The sequence below is a fragment of the Aristolochia californica genome, unplaced genomic scaffold (assembly GCF_029961685.1).
Source record: "Aristolochia californica isolate CCGP_79_NKW_82.1479 unplaced genomic scaffold, dmAriCali1.0.hap1 SCAF_8, whole genome shotgun sequence".
In the NCBI taxonomy this organism is placed as follows: Eukaryota; Viridiplantae; Streptophyta; class Magnoliopsida; order Piperales; family Aristolochiaceae; genus Aristolochia; species Aristolochia californica.
In genome coordinates, this window is record NW_027182279.1 from 22,997,782 (window position 1) to 23,016,855 (window position 19,074).

Sequence of the window (19,074 nt, forward strand, 5' to 3'; positions counted from 1 at the left end):
AATTGGGGTATCTAATGGCAGAGATTATGGAATAAGTCTTATTAATAACTGGGCTTTTCGTGCAAGAAATCCATAATACGTGTCTTTGTCTATAATTTGAATCTCATCCTTGACAGTCCACCGGCAACGAGACACCGGAGTTGGAGAGAAAAGAAAGGAAGTGGCGCAAAAACAAAAAAGAAAAAGAAGGAAAGAGCAAAAAGTAAAAGTAAAGCCTGCAGTTCGGCTCTCCTCTCCTGCCTGCCTACTAACCGCATTTGATCCATGCCGACCAACTGAACCTCCTTCGTTCCGTCTAGTTCGTTTTTTTCTTCCTCTTCTCGTTGAGAACACAATTCTTTCCCATGTCTAAGCTGCTTCTCTCTGTCAAACATAGACAGTCGATCGTTCCTGCACATGGGTATCTCTTACTTTCTCTAATTTCGGCCATACTCTCCAGTGCAAATTGCCAGGTGACTTCTTCTTTTCTCTTTTTGACGCAGTTTCTTGGAGTTCATCTTATCTTTAGTATGTGAGGAAAAAAAACTTAAAGCTGTATTTTGTTGTTTCTGGAGACCTGCTCGTCTGCTACCGAGTGTGGTCCGGGTCTGTACTGTGGGAACTGCCCCTCGACCGGGAAGAATCAACCTACTTGTATTCGAGGCCAGGTGAATCAACCCACATCAATGGTATGTTCCCGTCTTCTTTTAAGTCCTCCATTTTACGTTCTTTATTTTTGGAAATTTTTTACTTTTGATTTTTTTTCTTGTTCTGTACAATTCGGTGTGGGCATGTTGTGTGCAGGTAAACGGACTTCCCTTTAACAAATACTCATGGCTGGTGACCCACAATTCATTTTCAATTGTGAATGCGCCATCTCTTACTGGGATCCCCAGGGTCACATTTTACAATCAGGAGGATTCGGTTACAAATCAGTTGAGGGTACATTGTTAAATTTGCTGTTGAATGGAGTTGCTTTTTTATCCCTTCGTTCCTTTTCTGTTCCTGATCGTTTTAATGGTTTTCTTAGAATGGTGTAAGGGGGTTGATGCTGGATATGTATGACTTCGAAGGTGACATCTGGCTTTGTCATTCGTTCAAGGGGCAGTGTTATGACATAACTGCTTTTGTAAGTGATGATTTCATAATGCGAGTTAAATTTAAATGATTACTATTAAGATTCCTGCAATACAAAATTACTGCATTTACCTCCTATTTATAGATTACCATTTCCTTTTGTGACTGCGATGTTCATGACGAGATCTGAAATGCTTACTTTGAGTTGTTGTATCTGCTGATAGGAACCTGCCATTAATACATTAAAGGAAGTTGAGGCTTTTTTGACAGAAAACCCATCAGAGATCATAACTATTATCATTGAAGATTATGTCCACACTGCCAAAGGCTTAACTAATGTGTTCACGAATGCCGGCCTCATGAAGTACTGGTTTCCAGTCTCACAAATGCCAACAGATGGCAGAGACTGGCCCACTATCACTGATATGATAGAAAAAAATCAACGACTTCTGGTTTTCACTTCAGTTGCATCAAAAGAAGCTGATGAAGGAATTGCATACCAGTGGAGATACATGATTGAAAATGAGTGTAAGTTCATTATAGCCTTGGAGTGCTCTAACTATAGGTTTATGTTGATTTTTTATACGTCTTATAAAGAACAGAAACTGATTGTGGGTCACTCTGAAATGTTTTTGGCAGCGGGAGACCCTGGAGTTGTTCAGGGATCATGTCCTAACAGAAAGGAATCCCAACCACTCCGATCAACAAATTCAGCTTTGTTTTTACAGAACTACTTCCCCACATTTCCTACCGAAAGTGAAGCATGTAAAGAAAATTCTGGTAGCTTAGCTGCAATGGTAGAGACCTGTTTCAAAGCAGCAGGAACCAGAATGCCCAACTTTCTGGCTGTGAACTTTTACATGGTATTAAAACTTTACTCTCATACTGAGTGATAAAAATAAAATAAAATCAAATGACTGTTTGATGTTTTGCAGAGGAGTGATGGTGTGGGTGCCTTTGGGGCTATAGACAGAATGAATGGCCAAACATTGTGTGGATGTAACACTGTCGCTGCATGCCAGGTGGGTCCTCATTGTGTGGATGTTTGTTTCTTTGAGAGGCATTGTTTCTTGATATCTCAATTTTTAGTGTAACTCATGATTTATGCAGGCAGGGGCACCAGCAGGAATTTGTAAAAGCACGGGTGACCTCAATAGAACTCCTCCAGCGGATACTGGGGATGAGAGGAACTATTCTGGATCTGTACAATTTGCGGCATCTGTTCCAAAACATCAGTTTTCAGATGTATTTCTTTTCTACTATTTCTGTCTTGCACTTGTGATGTTGCTTTTGTTATAATAACCAGTCTATTTGCAGAAGCTAATTTAAGATTAAAAGGAGTTTCTTCTGCAATGGTTTCTGTTACATAATTTTGGCTTGCCTCATGTTGAAAGACCTGTTGGATGGCCAACATGTCAGCTGTTTATTTTAGGATAGGCATGCTTGGGGATTTTTGTCACTTCAAATGCTGCCAAATGCATAATTTCTTGAGGTAATTTACTTTATGATTCTGATGTCAGGTTGATTTTCTTCTGCCAGTTGCTATTTACTTTTTTCTTAAATGCCTTCTCGTGACTCTGTACATGATTGTCATTTTTAGATGCTTGTGCATTGATCCATGTGGGTTTGTGGGTCACAATTTCCCAATAATTAAACTGTTGCTATATTTATCATAATCAAGTTGTTGATCATGTGTATGCTGTTTCCAATTTACATTTAATTTTCTCCAAAACTTTAATCTCAAGTACACTGCTGTATAAAGGGTTTCTAGGGGAAGAAAAATGTGTAATTTGACATCCTTATCACATACTGGCTTTTGGGCAGGTGAATTGTTCTACAAGGCTCTTGGCCTATTGCAAAGACGTTAATTTTTTTTTTTTTTCAGTAAATGGATGAGATACTATAAAGTCCAGTGAGAAAGAAACTTAAGAGGGCTGCTACCTATCTTGACTCCTTTTAAAATTTCTTTAAGTGCTAACAATCAATAGTATCGCGTGGTATTTACGCTTTTAGTTAATTCACTTTGTTCAGGTTGCGAAATGACACTTTCATCAATTTTCCCTAAATCCAATTATAATACTGCCACTATAGAGACTTAAACAATTCAATAGACAACAAAAATTGTTACAATGTGGGACCCACCATGAGGACGTGGGACACCAAGAAGAGTCCTCATCCAAGCTAGCACGGGTTAAGGAGTTAAGGAGTTAAGAAGCACAAGCTGAAATGAGTTAGAAGACTTGAAGATCAAGTGGGACCCACAAATATCCCACAAGCTGGCAACCTTAACAAGATGAGATGGAAGATCATGAGGGACCCACAAGGATAAGGCCACGAGCTGGCCTCCTCCCTTATATTCACGTGATTGAAGAAAGAGTTCTAGTTCAACTCATATTAGTCTTCTAGTAGATTGTTTTGAATAGACTTATCTTAGAGAGTTAGAGTTGGAATGTAATTAGGAGATTGAAAGGCTAATTGTATAAGGACTCTACCTCTTCCTCTACTATAAATAGAGGTGTTGTAATTCAGAATTAATCAAGTTACACATCTCCTTCTTGAGTTAATCTCTCCCTCTCTCTTTGCTTGGCGCATACCTCTTTTTCTCTTTTCTTTTTTTCTTCTTTCTACCCGAGAGCTCTTCTTCCCTATTCTTTTTTTTCTTTCTTCTTTCTCTTGCTCGGAATATTGGAAAAGGGATCCTAAATTCAACATGGTATCAGAGCATTAAATTTAGGATCCCTCGTCAAAGGAATGCTCTAAAGAAGTGATGATCAACACCACTCAAAGAAGGCTCTTTTGTGAAGGAAGAACACAAGCCGTGAGATAAGTGCTTCAAATTTTTTTTTGCTTCATGTTACTGGTTTCCGATTTTAGAAGATGATTTAAGGATGAGTATGTGAATGCTTTCATCTTATTATATTATGGATATGCATGCCTCTCTATCTAGAAGAAGCTATCAAAATAGTTTTGTCGGTTTGGAAATTCTATTAACTGAGACCAGTCCATGATCAGATTGTTGGAATTTTTTTCGTGGGTACAAGAGTTCCTTGATATAGAAGATGGTTATTGAGTCTCTTATGAGTGGTATTAGAGGAAAAAAAATCAAAATAATAATTTAGCATTAATGCTAAAATTCCCCATACATCGAGTTGTTTGAAGAGTACTACTTGGTGTTATTATTAGAATTTTTGGAAGAAGGGCCTATCATGGCTGAAGAGAATATGAATATCAAAAGTGATATACTAAGAATTACCACCATACCCTTACGTTGGGTATAAAATTTTATGAGTTGGTGCACATTGGTTCGGAGGTTCCTTATAACAAAAGACCTACTTGGTCACCTCACCACCCGAGGATCACCTATTGATGAAGATGATATTTTTTATAATAAATTGTTGAAAAATGATATTTTGTTGATTAGTTGGCAAATTAATAACATGGAAGAACATGTCTCCAACAATGTCATTAATCTTGACACTACTAAATAAATTTGGGAGACATGTGCTAAATTGTACTCTTACCCGGATACTCTACATAGACCATATGACATTCTCCAAAGAATATTGAATACTAAACAAGGAGAAAATATCCATGAGTACTTGGCCCGCTTTAGAGGTTTTCTTCAAGAGTGGAAGTTAGCTCAGCCTTCAACCACATATATTTCTATCCAAGTCAAGCAGAAGGAAGCCTTAATTATTGCTATTTGCCTTGCAAATGTTAAACCCATCTTGAGATTGCTAAGAGTCAACTTCTGAGTGCTTTTGTTGTCCCCAAGTTTGATGATGTATGTGCAACACTACTTCGTATTTCAGACACTTCTTCCTTAACTACTGAAGTATCATCCGCTATGTATTCCGATCATAGAGGATCATCATCTGACCGCGGCCGAGGCCGAGGCAGAGGTGGAAGGACTGGTGCTGGCAAAGCAGATGGGAAAGAATGTACTCATTGTAAAAAAATTGGTCACACTATAGATCAATGCTATAACAAGGATTCCAAGGCATGCAGTTACTGTGGACAATATGGCCATTATAAAGAAATATGCTATAAAGCCAATGAACAATTAGAATTGACAAGGGCTAATCAAGCCTTTGTAAGTGATACAAAAGAAGAACAACCCACAAAATCAGCAGCACAAATTTTTTTTACTAATGAAGGGTATGAGCTATTTCAGAAAATGAAGACAATGCTGGGTTCTTCTCCTAGTTCCTCCGCAACTACTGCTGCCACTACCGCTTCAGGTATGCTACCTACCTCATCTTCATCCTGGATAATTGACTTAGGAGCCTCTGAGTATCTTATAGGTAACAAAAATTTATTACATTCTCTATCTCCGAGTTTTTCACACAAGTTTGTTACCATAGGTGACGATTCTCAAACCAAAGTCTAAGGGAAAGGTTCCACTTTTGTCCTACCATCACTTCCACTCTCTGATATTCTTTTTGTTCCTATTTTCCCTTTGAATCTATTATCTGTTAGTCAGTTGACAAAATATTTTAATTACTGTATTACCTTCTCACCCATTTCATATGTCTTTCAAGATCTTATAACGAAGCAGGTGATTGGTGGTGGCCATGAACAAGGGGGCTTTACTACTTGGACGTGCCAAAAATGAATATGGTTTCCACTACTGAAAATGAGACACGGTTATGGCACAATCAGTTGGGACATCCATCTGCACAGTCTCTTCATTATATGTTTCCTTCTCTTAAAGTAAGGTCAGAATTTCATTGTGAGGTTTGTCAATTGAGTAAACATCAAAGGAGTACATACTCTCCTCATCCAGAAGTCAAAAGTGTTACTCTATTTTCTTTAGTTTATACTGATGTTTGGGGGCCCTTGAGTGTCTCCAACATTTCTCAGGCAAAATATTTTATTACATTTATCGATGATTTCACTCGCACAACTTGGTTGTTTATATTTAAGGAGCGTTCTGAGATACCATTTATTTTTAAGTCATTTCATGCTATAGTACTCACACTATTTGGTCAGAAAATAAAAATTCTCTGGTCTAATAATGCCAAAGAATATGTTTCCGAAGACCTTGACTCTTTTTGTCAAGAAAATGACATTATCCATCAAACATCATGCGTCTACACTCCTCAAAAAAAGGTGTAGCCGAACGGAAAAATCGTCATATTCTTGAGGTAGCTCGAGGTTTATTATATGCCATGAAAGTTCCATACTTTTATTGGCCTCATGCAGTCCTTGCGGCTTGCTTTCTTATAAATCGTTTACCATCTTCCATTCTAGGTAATAAATCTCCTTACTCTAGATTATTACCAAATGATGATCCATTTACACTACCTTTGAAAGTCTTTGGATGTCAATGTTTTGTTCATAATTAATTTCCTAGACATAGCAAACTTGATCCTAACTCTATCAAGTGTATCTTTTTGAGATACTCTCGCACATAAAAGGGTTATGTTTGTTATAGTCCCACTCTTCAACGTTTATTTGTGTCCAAGGATGTAACATTTTTTTAAGACTCCTCATTTTATTCTGATAGTGCTCGTCCTGGTTTGTTCTCAGTACCAGGTTCCCCTCGACCGGTTGTGCCTCGTGATACAGAGATTATTCAACCCCAAAGCAAGTGGTCGGCACCACCCCTGCCGAGTTAACAGATCCAACAGAGGTAAGTCCTTCATCACCAGTTATTTTTGGCCCTCAATATGATACTCGTCCTATTGCTATAAGGAAAGAACCTAGATCATGCACTAGACCTTCTACTTCTCATCCCATTTAAAATTTGTGTCTCATCATCGCCTCTCACCTTTATGTTGTCAGTTTCTTTCTTCTATTTCCTCCATATCTATTCCACAGTCCTATCAGGAGGCTCTACAACATCCAGGGTGGAAGGCATCAATGGATGAAGAAATGAAGGCACTTAATGACAATCATACATGGTCACTGGTTCCTCTTCCAACAAATAAAAAACCCGTTGGTTGCAAGTAGGTTTGTACTGTCAAACATAATCCGGATGGGTCAATTGCACGACTGAAGGCTCGACTGGTTGCCAAAGGTTATACTCAGTGTTATGGAATTGATTATGAAGAAACTTTCTCTCCAATGGCAAAAATGAACTCGGTACGTATATTATTATCTCTGGCGGCCAATTCATTATGGCGATATATCAACTTGATGTGAAAAATGCATTTCTTAATGGTGATATTAAAGAAGAAATTTATATGCAACAACCACCTGGGTATGTAGTTGAGGGGGAGTCAGTATGCCGCCTAAAAAAATCTTTATATGGTCTAAAGCAGTCCCCTCGGGCATTGTTTGAGAAATTTAGTCAAGCCCTCGTACGGGCCAGCTTTTACAGATGCTTTGGAGATCACTCAGTTTTTGTTGAAAATACACCGAGAGGTAAGGTGATTCTGGCTGTATATGTTGATGATATCATTTTAACTGGTAGTGATTCCGAGGGCATCCAGAAAACAAAGGAAAAAATATGTGCTGAATTCAAGACGATGGATCTTGGACTAAAATATTTTTTGGGTATTGAAGTATTACAATCCAGACATGGGATTGGGCTATCCCTAAGGAAGTATGCCCTTGATCTACTGGAGGAGACAAGAATGATGGGATGCAAACCAGCAGACACACCTATGGACTCAAATACAAAATTATTTGGAGGCACTGGAGAAGATGTAGATATTGGGAAATATCAAAGGCTAGTGGGAAGACTTATTTACCTGTGTGTAACAAGGCCGGATATTTCATATGCAGTAAATATGGTAAGTCAATACATGCGCAAGCCACAACTTAGTCATTGGCAAGCACTTGAAAGGATACTACGATATCTAAAAGGAGCTCCAGGAAGAGGGATTCTCTATAAAAACCATGGTCACTTCAATATCGAAGGATTCTCAGATGCAGACTGGGCCGGATCCCCAGATGACAAAAAATCTACTTCGGGATTTTGTATGATGGTTGGAGGGAATTTGGTTACATGGAAAAGCAAGAAGCAAAATGTAGTAGCACGGTCTAGTGCAGTAGCAGAATACAGAGCCATGGTACACACTGTTAGTGAACTCCTATGGATAAGATCTCTTCTCACTGAATTGGGATTCTACAAAGAAGCTCCGATAGATCTATACTGTGATAATCAAGTACCAATACACATTACATTGAATCCAGTCTTTCATGAAAGAAGTATATTGAAGTGGACTGCCATTTTATACGATAAAAGTTCCAAGCAGGTTTCTTATGTCTAAAACATATATCATCACAAAGTCAAGTTGCAGATATTCTCACCAAGCTATTTACTCACAAGATTATGTCTATCATATGCAGCAAGCTGGACATTTATGATGTCTTCTCACCCCCAGCTTGTGGGGGAGTGTTACAATGTGGGACCCACCATGGTGCTCGAGCTGGTGGGATCCACCATGAGGACGTGGGACACCAAGAAGAGTCCTTACCCAAGCTAGCACGAGTTAATTAGTTAAGAAGCACAAGCTGAAATGAGTTAGAAGACTTGAAGATCAAGTGTGACCCACAAATATCCCACGAGCTGGCAACCTTATCAAGATGAGCTGGAAGATCATGAGGGACCCACAAGGATAAGGCCACGAGCTGGCCTCCTCCCTTATATTCACGTGATTGAAGAAAGAGTTCTAGTTCAACTCATATTGGTCTTCTAGTAGATTGTTTTGAATAGACTTATCTTAGAGAGTTAGAGTTGGAATGTAATTAGGAGATTGAAAGGCTAATTGTATAAGGACTCTACCTCTTCCTCTACTATAAATAGAGGTGTTGTAATTCGGAATTAATCAAGTTACACATCTCCTTCTTGAGTTAATCTCTCCCTCTCTCTTTGCTTGGCGCATACCTCTTTTTCTCTTTTCCTTTTTTCTTCTCTCTACCCAAGAGCTCTTCTTCCCTTTTCTTCTTTTTCTTTCTTCTTTCTCTTGCTCAGAATATTGGAAAAGGGATCCTAAATTCAACAACAACCAATTATAATGTACACCTCCCATATAGATTTATAGCAGCAACTAGGTTGTCCAACTTAGACCCACAAAGGGATTTTCTAGTAGCTTATTAGGCAATCCTACTTAGACCCTCAAAAGGGATTTTGTAATAGTAGTTCACTAGGCACACTAGGCTTAGACCCACACAAGAATTTTTGACAACATTACTCTGTGAAAGGATTTACGCTCAACAACATTAAACAAGGTTTAGCAGCCTTTTCTTTTTATCCATACAAGCTTTTCTTAAACCAATTGAGATGAGGATGGTCTTGCCTACACAAGGCTTGACCCAACTTTACAAGGGTTACTTGCTTACACTTAAGCCCGATTACAAAACCTTCTCAAATAGGCAAATATTTACAGTGCAAACATAAATTAAGTAAGCGCAACTAATCCTAGGTGCCTATGCAATGTAAATAGCAGCTCAATGGGTCCTTTATTGACCTGATTTTATATTTCAAAGTGCATGTAAGATTTGGATTGGTTTTGAAATAGGGGGACAATATTGAAAAAGCAACTCAATTCAAATATTGATTTCACGGTACAAGCCCACAAATATTTTTATGAACTACTTTAAAGATTTCAAAGTAAAAACTCTCATGTTTAGACACACTTGATCTAGTATTTCAAAGTACTTCCACATTGATGCTTGAATTTTTGAAATTCAGCTTCCAGATTTTAATGCTATGCAAAAGCCTTGACACATTTGTGTTCTTGAATGTATTAATAATTTCAAAGTAAATGAGCTAAGATTTTAGTAGAAAAAATTGCTAAGCATAGATTTCAAAGTAAAAGCCCAAACAGTACTTTGCCCTTTGGGGGATTGCCTTTTCGAAAGCCCAAATTCAATCTCAATTTTGATTTCAAAGTATGGAGCACTTGGGAGATGTCGTGGAAGCCTTAGAAGTTGAGAGAGACATTGTTTGGAATGAAAACAACATAAATAAATGAGTTCTCAATGTTAAAAAATTGAGCCATTGAGCCCGGAAAGGAACATTGTCCTTTTTCTTATCTTGGTGACATCTTAACTAGAAATCATGATAAAATACTTAAAACTTTTCTTATGAGCTGTTGATCATATTGATATGTCACTTATAAATTTTGGAGTTCTATTATGCCTAGATGAAGCCATGAATCTCGTTCCGCAACTTTTTTGGAATATGCCATTCGAACAACTATGGACCAGTTGGATGGTCTTCATTAGATACCTCTTCTTCTTCTTTTGGGCGTTTGGCTACTTTGGCCTAGTTGTTTGGACGGTTCGCCAAACGGATGCTTCCTAAGGCTTTTCTTTTTCATCTCCATTTGGATGATTTTTGCCTAATCAGATGGGCTTCTTTACTTTGCTTGATTTCTTCTTTTTTGTCTTCTTGCCTTTGTTAGGGTAGCCAATCAGATCTTTGGATGAACAGTCTTCCACATAGAGTTTTCTCTCTTCTTCATTTGGATAGTTGGTTCCTTTTGTCATTCAGATGGATGGGCTTTGCTTGCTTCCTGAGTTAAGCGTCCTTATAGGCCATTCGAATGCTGCCCCAGATGTAGGGTTTTAGAGAGTTCTCTCTTTTGTTTAGTTGAATGGTTATTGCTAAGCCATTTGAATGATGTGCTTTTTGGTATGAGCTGCTTGTTTCCTTTTTGTAAGGGCCGTTTAGATGGTCTGCTGCCAGTTTTACGAATATGCTCTCAAGAATTTCATATGAGGCTTTGCAATAGATGTTTGGATGGTCTACTGCCAGTTTAACGACTATGCTGCCAAGAATTTTCTATCTTTGCTCCTCTTATTTTCTTTGATTTGTTTGCCCCCTAAACTAAATCTATTTGGTAGTTTAACTCATATTTTTCACTCATACCTTTACTTGCAACTAGAGATAAAGACCCATCTACAATACACACTTTAAGATTACCAGGAAAAGGAGTTTAGGATGAGAACAAATGAGAAAGATTGGTCATATAATCACTAGCACCCGAATCAACTATCTATTGTGTGTTATCAGAAAAAGAGTTAAGGGCGACAGGAGAACTACCTTTTTGAGCAAGTGAACTAGTAGCAGAGGTATTGGGATTAGATTTGGACTGACTCAATAGTCCATACAGATGCTATAACTGTTCCTTATTGAATAAAGGTGTCTTGGAACTACAAGGATGAAACTGTTCTCTGACTTTGTGTAGCTGTCTGCATACCTTTACTATATTTCTTTTTCCAGTTGGAACATTTGTCATGTAACTTATAGTATGATTCCCTAGTATGTCTGAGCTTATAACAATTGTCAACGCCACCCTCTATCTTTCTCAACCCATTTCTTGTTATCAACACCATTTGACCCAGACTTAGTTCTTACTAACGTTGAGCTTTCCCCAACCGACTTTTCATGATCAGGCTCTTTGTCACCTAATAGCTCTTCCTGACTTTCGGCCTCTCAAACAGAAGTAGAAGCTTCAGTAAGATCAGAAAATGGTTCTTTACCAAGAACAAGGTCACATACCTGGTCGAGTTCAGGATTGAGTCCCAACCAGAACTGGAACACTCTCTCCCTCTCCAACATGTCTTTTATTTTTTCTGTGTCCACGACAGATTCTATTTCCACATGCTCTGTAAACAACCCTCACAATTTGTTATAGTAGTTTGTAAAACTTGAGAACCCCGTTTTGTCTTGTGGATTTGCCGTTTGATCTGAAAAATCTGAGAAGTAAATCCTATCTTGGAGTATGTTTTATGCACAACAAACCAAATGTCCCTAGTAGTGAAAGCAATAGATGTCTTACTAATCTCAAATTGCATAGAGTGTAGCAGCCACAACACGACAGTAGCATTGCCAACCTCCCACCTCGTAGGACTTATCATTTTCTGACTGTGCCTTTTCAACTCCATTCACATATTTAAACTTCCTGCGACTCATCAAAAAGATTTTGGTAGATTGAGACCACTCCATAAATTTCTTTCCATTCAGTTTAACTGTAGAAATCTATAGGGTAGGATTCTCAGCTTTAGTAGAAATTTTCTAGGGAATAGAGGTGATAATAGAAGATTTGGAAGTATCAGACATGATGAGTAGATGAGGGAAAAAGAAAAACCTGTTGGTGCACCTTTCCACACAGAAAAGTCTGACGATGAAGGCATTTCAGAAAATAGAGGCTGGTAAAGGGGCAAAAGAATTTTCTGATAATGAAGACTGGAACAATGGTTACTGCCGGCATTGAAGGTCGGTGAAAAGAAAGAAGAATTTAGAGCCCAAGCTCTGATACCATGATGAAAATGAAGAAGAAAGAGCTTTTTATACAATTTCTTAAATCACCACTACAATGGCTGCAATATATTCAATATAGGATGATGAATAAAAGGAAAGTTGATTAATTCTTAGAGCTAATCTAGCCTCTAATATTGGAGAGATTTCAGCAAGACAATAAGAAAATGAATCTAGTCATATTTCAACCATGAATCTGGTCATATTTCAACCATGAATCTGAACATATTTCAATAATGAATCTGGACATATTTCTACAGAAACAATGGCCATCCTTTAATGACTGTAACAGAAATTAAAATACAAACGGTATTGATATGAGCAATTGGAGAAAAGGTGTAAAAAACATCTATGAAAAGAATGAAACTAGAGAAGATTTGAGAGAAGGAGAGGGAAGAAATTGAGAAAGGGAGAAGCAATCAAGGCTGTGTTGGAGTACGTGCTTGAAAAACACAAGCTGCACTCTTGTAACTACTCACTGAAGTGATATTTACATAAATGGACAGCAATACTCCTAGTATTTACACAGGCTGCCCTCTTTTAACTTCACATGTTCGACTGTTTACTTAAGCTCCCATGTGCGGATCTCGCACTTGTGGGTTTTTCTTCTTCTTCCCGAGCTTTTGATTAATCAAAAGGTCGATGGTATTCGGGAAGACAGGGAAGAAGGGGTTCTAGTGGCAGGACGGCTGGCTCTTGGCAATGGTAGTGAAAATCGACGGCGGCAGCAGGCGGTGAGTGTCCTCTGCAGTGACAACAACGATTTGAGGGTTTTCGACGGTGGGACGAGCTTGGGGATGAGTCTAGGTGTCGGGGATGGTGGCTGGGCGGTGGAGGAGTGATCACCGGTGGGAGCTGTTGATGTCAGTGATGGGGCTTGGCGAGTGTACCTGGGCTCACAACTCGGTCGACGACGACGTTGGGTTGTTAGAGGGGTCGTTAATCAGATGCTCTGGAGCCGGCGAGATGCTCCGGAAGAATTTCGGTGATGCAGTAGGCTTTGGGATGTCTTTAGCGATGGGAACCTGGCTCTGATACAAAATTTGATGCGGGATGAGTGAAGGAGAATTGGAGAAAATAGGAGGAGAAGAAGAAAGGAAGAGAGAAGGAAGAAGAAAACAACAGGATAAGAAAGAAAAGTTTTTAACAATCCTCAATTACATGCATAACGGGTTTAAATAGCTTTTGTTGTAGTCCGGTGTCTCCGAGTATAGATTCGTGTAATTGGTGGCACATGAGAGATTTCCCCATCAACATTTCCCCTCCGCTCCTTGCTACTTATCAAAGAAGAAGGAAATGAGGCCAGCAATGGATAATCCAGGAGGAGTCCAACAACCGAAATGACGTTCAAATTGATGCCTCTTCTGTCCAGATCATCTTTCCCCCTCCAAATAATAGAGCTCACAGACTTTTGAAAGAATTCCAATCTGAGAGATATAAATATGATGAGGATACCCGGTGTCAGATGAAGGAATTGGTTGAGATGATGGGCGTTACGAGGGATAGTTGCTAGGGGATGAGAGCAGCAAAGGAGTCAACAAATCCAAGCACACAAAGTGATGATTATTTCTTCATGAAATGTTCGTCGATTTGGCTCTCAAAGAAAGCGAGCTACAATCCCTAATGTTCTTACCTCCACTAATTCTACCATCATTACCCTTCAAGAAACCAAAGCTCAGACTATGTGTGATTCAACTGCCCACAATCTTTGGAGTTGCTCCTCCTTGAGCTGGTCTGCTCTCGACGCGGTGGGGCATGCTAGGGGTATCTTAATCCTTTGGAACTCTGGCCTGGTTGATGTTCTTGCACTAGGCATGGCACCTTCTCCATTCGGGACCGCTGCTTTGGCGTAGTTTGGTGTCTTGCGGGAGTCTATAGCTCGACTCAATATCGGGTGAGACAAGATTTTTGGACGAGGTCTTGTCCCTCAATCAAAATTGGAATCTCCGTGGTTGTTTGTTGGAGATTTTAATGCCATCTGATACTGTAATGAGAGGTTTCCTCTTGCCACCTGCATCTCCTCCTCTATGTAAGGCTTCACTGAATGTATTGGTAACTGTGAGCTCGATGAAATAACCACCTCCGGCAAAGCTTTCACATGGTCCAATGATCAAGCTCATCCAATCCTCTTCAAGCTGGATAATTTTCTCGCCAATGGGGAGTGTTTGAGATTATATGAGAACACCATTGGTAGGGTTGTCAACCGAGCATGCTCTGATCATTGGCCTATCCTACTTGACACAAAAGCTAGTAGATGGGGAGCAAAACCATTCTGCTTCGAGAATTCTTGGCTTCTTGCTAAGGATTTCGATTGCCTTCTTGTTGATTGATGGACCAGTGCATGCTGTGATGGTGCGCCATTGGGTGGCGGCTCCCTTGAAAATTGCAGTCAATCAAATGGAAGCTCAAATCCCGGGCATCTGAGCTCCGCCACCAGGGATCGTTCCGCACTCCTATATTGGATTGCCCAACTTGATGAGTTGGAAGAACAAAGGCCTTTTGTCTGTCGAGTTTTCGCTTTGCTCCTCTCTTCAATGCAATTTTCAGACTCTCTCACTGTGAGTGCATCTAGTGGAAGCAATGAGCCCAATTTCGTTGACTGGCTAAAGGGGATGAAAACACGAAATTTTTTCATGCGGTTGCCTCGGCTTGGAGGAGGACTCACCGGGTCTCCTCATTATCTATCAACAATGAAGTGACCTAGGCTAGGCCCTCAATTACTATCGCAATTATTAGATTTTTTGCATATTTGTACATTGAGGAGGTGCCTAGCTGCCCTGCTATCTAGCATCTTCCATAATCTCCCCCTGCGTCGCCTCACTCCTGTAGCTCCCTTTTTCCTCCTTAGTAACTGAAGATGTGGCCCTTGGCATGTTGACTGATTGTGCCCCAGTCCCAGACGGCCCGTAATGGAGGTAGATGCTAGCTGACCCTCAGGGAAGACATTCTTTCCATGGTCCGTAGCTTCTACCGTAATGGCATCATATACCGAGCTACGGGTGCATCCTTCATTGCTCTTGCCCCCAAGAAAGCTATTGTGGAACACCCTCGGCACTTCAGGCCAAAATTATTTCTCAGATGCTTTTTCGACATCTCAAGGCTGCCCTCCCAGCTGTCATCCACTACAGGCAAAGTGCCTTTATCAAGGGGCCCTCCATCCTCAACTCTGCTATGGCTGTTCATGAGCTCCTGGATATCTTTAAACGGTCAAGACCGCTAAAGATTGTTATCAAGCTTGATCCAGAGAAAGCTTTTGACCAGGTTAGTTGGCAGCTACTTGATGACTTCCTTGATTGGGTGGGTTTTGGTGCTTGTTGGTGGTTTTTGATAAGTTGTGACTCTTCAGCCTCCTAGTTTATCCTCCTTCACAGTAAAATTTTCAGCTATCTCTAGGGGACCAAAGGAATCCAGCAAGGAGACCTCCTCTCCCCCTCGTATTCAATTTCATTACCGAGTATCTGTCCTCGGTCTACCTAGCAAAGTCTTTGAGATGGCTCTCCCCAATTGATGAGAAGCAGGAATTTGACATCCCTATCTTGAAGTTTGTAGATGATATACTCTGGTTTGGTGGTGGCACTCTTAATCAGGTTAAGCGGATCAAGGGTCTCCTCGGGCTTTTTGAGATCTTGTCTAGGCAGAAAATTAACCGGTGAAAAACCACCTTCATTGGATTCCTTTGTTGACACTGAGACTCTTGAGTACATGGCCAGTTGTCTTGGATGGTCTATTGCCAGCCTCCCAACTATTTACTTGGGACTTCCTCTTTTTGATAGCCGCCCCAACAAAACTCTGTGGGCCCCTCTTATTGAGAAGATGGAAAGCCGACTTGCAATTGGACGCGGAAGACTCCTCTCGAAAGCTATCGGCTCACTCTTCTTAATTCATGTCTTGATGGGCTTCCCACATATTATCTCTCCTTCCTCTTGTACCCGTTATTTATTTGCCACTTGGACCATATCAAAAAGAGATTTTTGTAAGGTCACCGTGGGGGTTGGAAGGGGGTGGGGAGCCACCGGGCGGGTCCATGATATATTGATTGTTGTCTTATTAAGGGTAGTTTGGGGATTTCACTCTTGTAATCCGGTTGCCCTAATTTTCTCTTTATATTTGGGGGCGCCATTGTTAGGGTTTTATCACCCGGAGAAAGATCAGTCATCCGAGGAACATCGGTTGCGGGCGAGAGAGGTTAGAGAAAAACAACACCTGTAAGTGTGTGCAATCTCTCTTGTAAACTATTTCAACTTCATAGTGGATTATTGTAGCGGCAGAAAACAGGACGTAGTCTCACCTTGAGGCGAACCTGTATAAATCTCGTTTTTTCTCGTGCTTGCTATTATCCTTCTTCTGCGTTTATTATTATTGCTCTCGTTAGTTTGGAATTAGGGCATCTAATTCCTAATATATCATACTTTTTCATATTCCATATATTGTTCTCTTACCTCTAACATCATTTCTAGGGGTGACATATGGAACAAATTGTTGGCAAGTAGTGCCTTCTTGAATCAGCCGATAAATTTGCTGAACAAAACCTATGTTCCCACGAGGTCTGAGAGGAAGGTGTGAAATCTGTAATTTGAAGGAAGTGATGATAAAACTCCACCAATACCAGCAGCCCGAGAAATGACGCTGAATGAATCTCATGACCCTTGTTTCCCACCACGGTTATCCTATTTCCCCTAGGCATTTTCATTCAATTGGGATATCGTCTGGTTCCACAGATTTTTGCATCTTCCTCTTTGCTAAGCTTTCTTTGTGCCTTTCACTCTAGCATAAACATAACATGTAATTAGCTAGCTTTTGAGTACTAATATCTAAAGTAGTGTCTAAGTTTTTACTTAACTCTCCATCTAGTAGTCTGTCAGATAGGTTTTCCACCTTTTGTTATGTCTATCCTCCACAAAATCTCTTAGGCCATTTAATTGCCAATGTATTTGAATTGAGAGTAGCAAATAAGTGACATTTCCTTTGTGAGGTTGCCATGAGGAACTTGTGATGTTGTTCTCTATGGGGAAAAAAAAATTAACCTGAGGATCTGTTACTTTTTTCTAAGAAAATATATTTTATAAAGGTGCTCAGTTATAAATGCTACAATGTTATAGGCAATGAAAAAATTACTGAGCTAGTGTATAAGTAGCAAAATCAAACTTTTGGCCCTATGGACCAAAGTGGCAGTTTCTTATTTCTAGGCTGATTCGTATTTATTTTCTACCTAAATTTCCTGCATCAGCGATTGACATTCAAATAATGCCATGACCAGGCTTTCATAGTTGTATTAAGCAACAGCCCCAAAGGAAATATATATTCCTTGATCTTACAATTTTAGTGTATTTCCTACAACAAACGGAGGGAAGAAGGGACCTGTTTGTAGTTACTTTGTGTAGGGGAAAGCAGAGATGTGAAGACAAAGGTTAGAAAAAGAAGACAGAAGGAAGAAGAACGAGAAGAGAGAATATGGGAGAAACAGAAAGGGCAATATAGACTGTAACTTCCTGCTCGATCCCTAATGACTTTGACAACATTGTTATAAAAGACCAATCATTTAAAAGTGAAGCTAATACAGTAATTAAGTAATTACATACAACAACTAAATAAACCAAAACTGTACCTACCGCACCAGAATGAAATAACCAGTCTAATTCTAACACGTGACTGACCTGTACAGATAGTTACATGTTCTGCTATGCTTATGTTTATGAGCTATTTGTTTTCTATATTGCTTCACTAAGTATTGTTGTTTTCTGGCTTCTTTCAGGTGTTTTTAGGCAGATAGTAACATGTTTTTACAAGGTAGGAAGAGATTGTGTGGTAGAGATGTAAGTGATTGTTCAGTGAATCAGTAACAAGTAGAGACTTAATCCCGTATGTGGTTTTTGGTCTATTCCGAATAATTTATCCCCTTACTAGAGTTTCTTCATTTGTATCTTCAATTCCTAGTGATCATTACTACACTTTGATTGTGGTTGATCTGTGACTGTTCATTTCCGATTGCTATCTATGCTGTCGTGTTCGTGGGCAGGAAAAGAAGTGTAGTGACTGACCTTTGTAGATTCACTGGCAGTTCCATCTACTTTGTTGTCTGAAAATTCTGTTTTTAGTTGCAAAAACTTCCTGGTTTTGCAACCGGTAGTTATTTATCTCTTTATTTCCATTTGTCTTAAATATTTGGGAGTATGTGGTAGACACTAGTGCTTTTGTTCATAGGTGGTCTTGACCATCAAAACTGGTTCCAGTGTTATGCAGTTAAGCAGTGGTCTTGACCATCTCACCAATTCTAGTGATTTCATGAATGGTCAGCCCAGTTGAGTATCCTGGCTCCTCTATAACCTTAGTACAATCTAAACAAAACTGATTCCAGTTAAGCAAGTCAACGTGGAAAGGTTTATTTTGGTCCCAAAGGATTCCAATCAGGCTAAGTTATTTCATAAAACTGGATTGAAGTTCTACAATCTTATGCCAATACTTTATGGGGCAAAATGAAATGAAAGCTTCTCTTCCAGAACAAGATTTGCAAACTGGCGAAGAGGACGGTTTGTATCGATTTACTGTCCGGTTTGATATTCCTGGGTGTTTTGGTTGTTTAAGCCCTCCATGGCTGAGGAGGGCTGTGCTGACTAAAATGCTAAGCCGTGTTACTCTACACAGGGAGTGTTGAACGTGAGAGGAGGTGGTATCGATATCATCCTATATCTCAACCTTAAGAGTTAGAAACAAAAAGTTACGTTATCACTATTTTTAAAAAACTTTCTATTCTAAACACAAACAAAAACATCATTTTCTAGCACCGTGCAATGAATTTCACT

General features: G+C 39.6%; 1 protein-coding gene across 2 annotated transcripts; it reads left to right on the forward strand.

The window, feature by feature from the left end:
• The first annotated feature begins 78 nt into the window (after positions 1 to 78).
• Positions 79 to 18,430, forward strand: LOC137938677 (PI-PLC X domain-containing protein At5g67130-like). Of its 2 annotated transcripts, none has more exons than XM_068783665.1 (9): positions 79 to 452; positions 555 to 668; positions 784 to 921; positions 1,010 to 1,108; positions 1,281 to 1,584; positions 1,696 to 1,919; positions 1,992 to 2,078; positions 2,167 to 2,548; positions 18,027 to 18,430. In XM_068783665.1, exons 1-8 carry the CDS (start codon positions 345 to 347, stop codon positions 2,353 to 2,355), a joined length of 1,263 nt encoding a protein of 420 aa, XP_068639766.1. In that variant the 5' UTR covers positions 79 to 344; the 3' UTR covers positions 2,356 to 2,548; positions 18,027 to 18,430. The 2 variants fall into 2 exon arrangements, with proteins under 2 accessions (XP_068639766.1, XP_068639767.1); XM_068783666.1 differs by having other exon boundaries at positions 81 to 400; positions 483 to 668.
• The last annotated feature ends 644 nt before the right edge of the window (positions 18,431 to 19,074 follow it).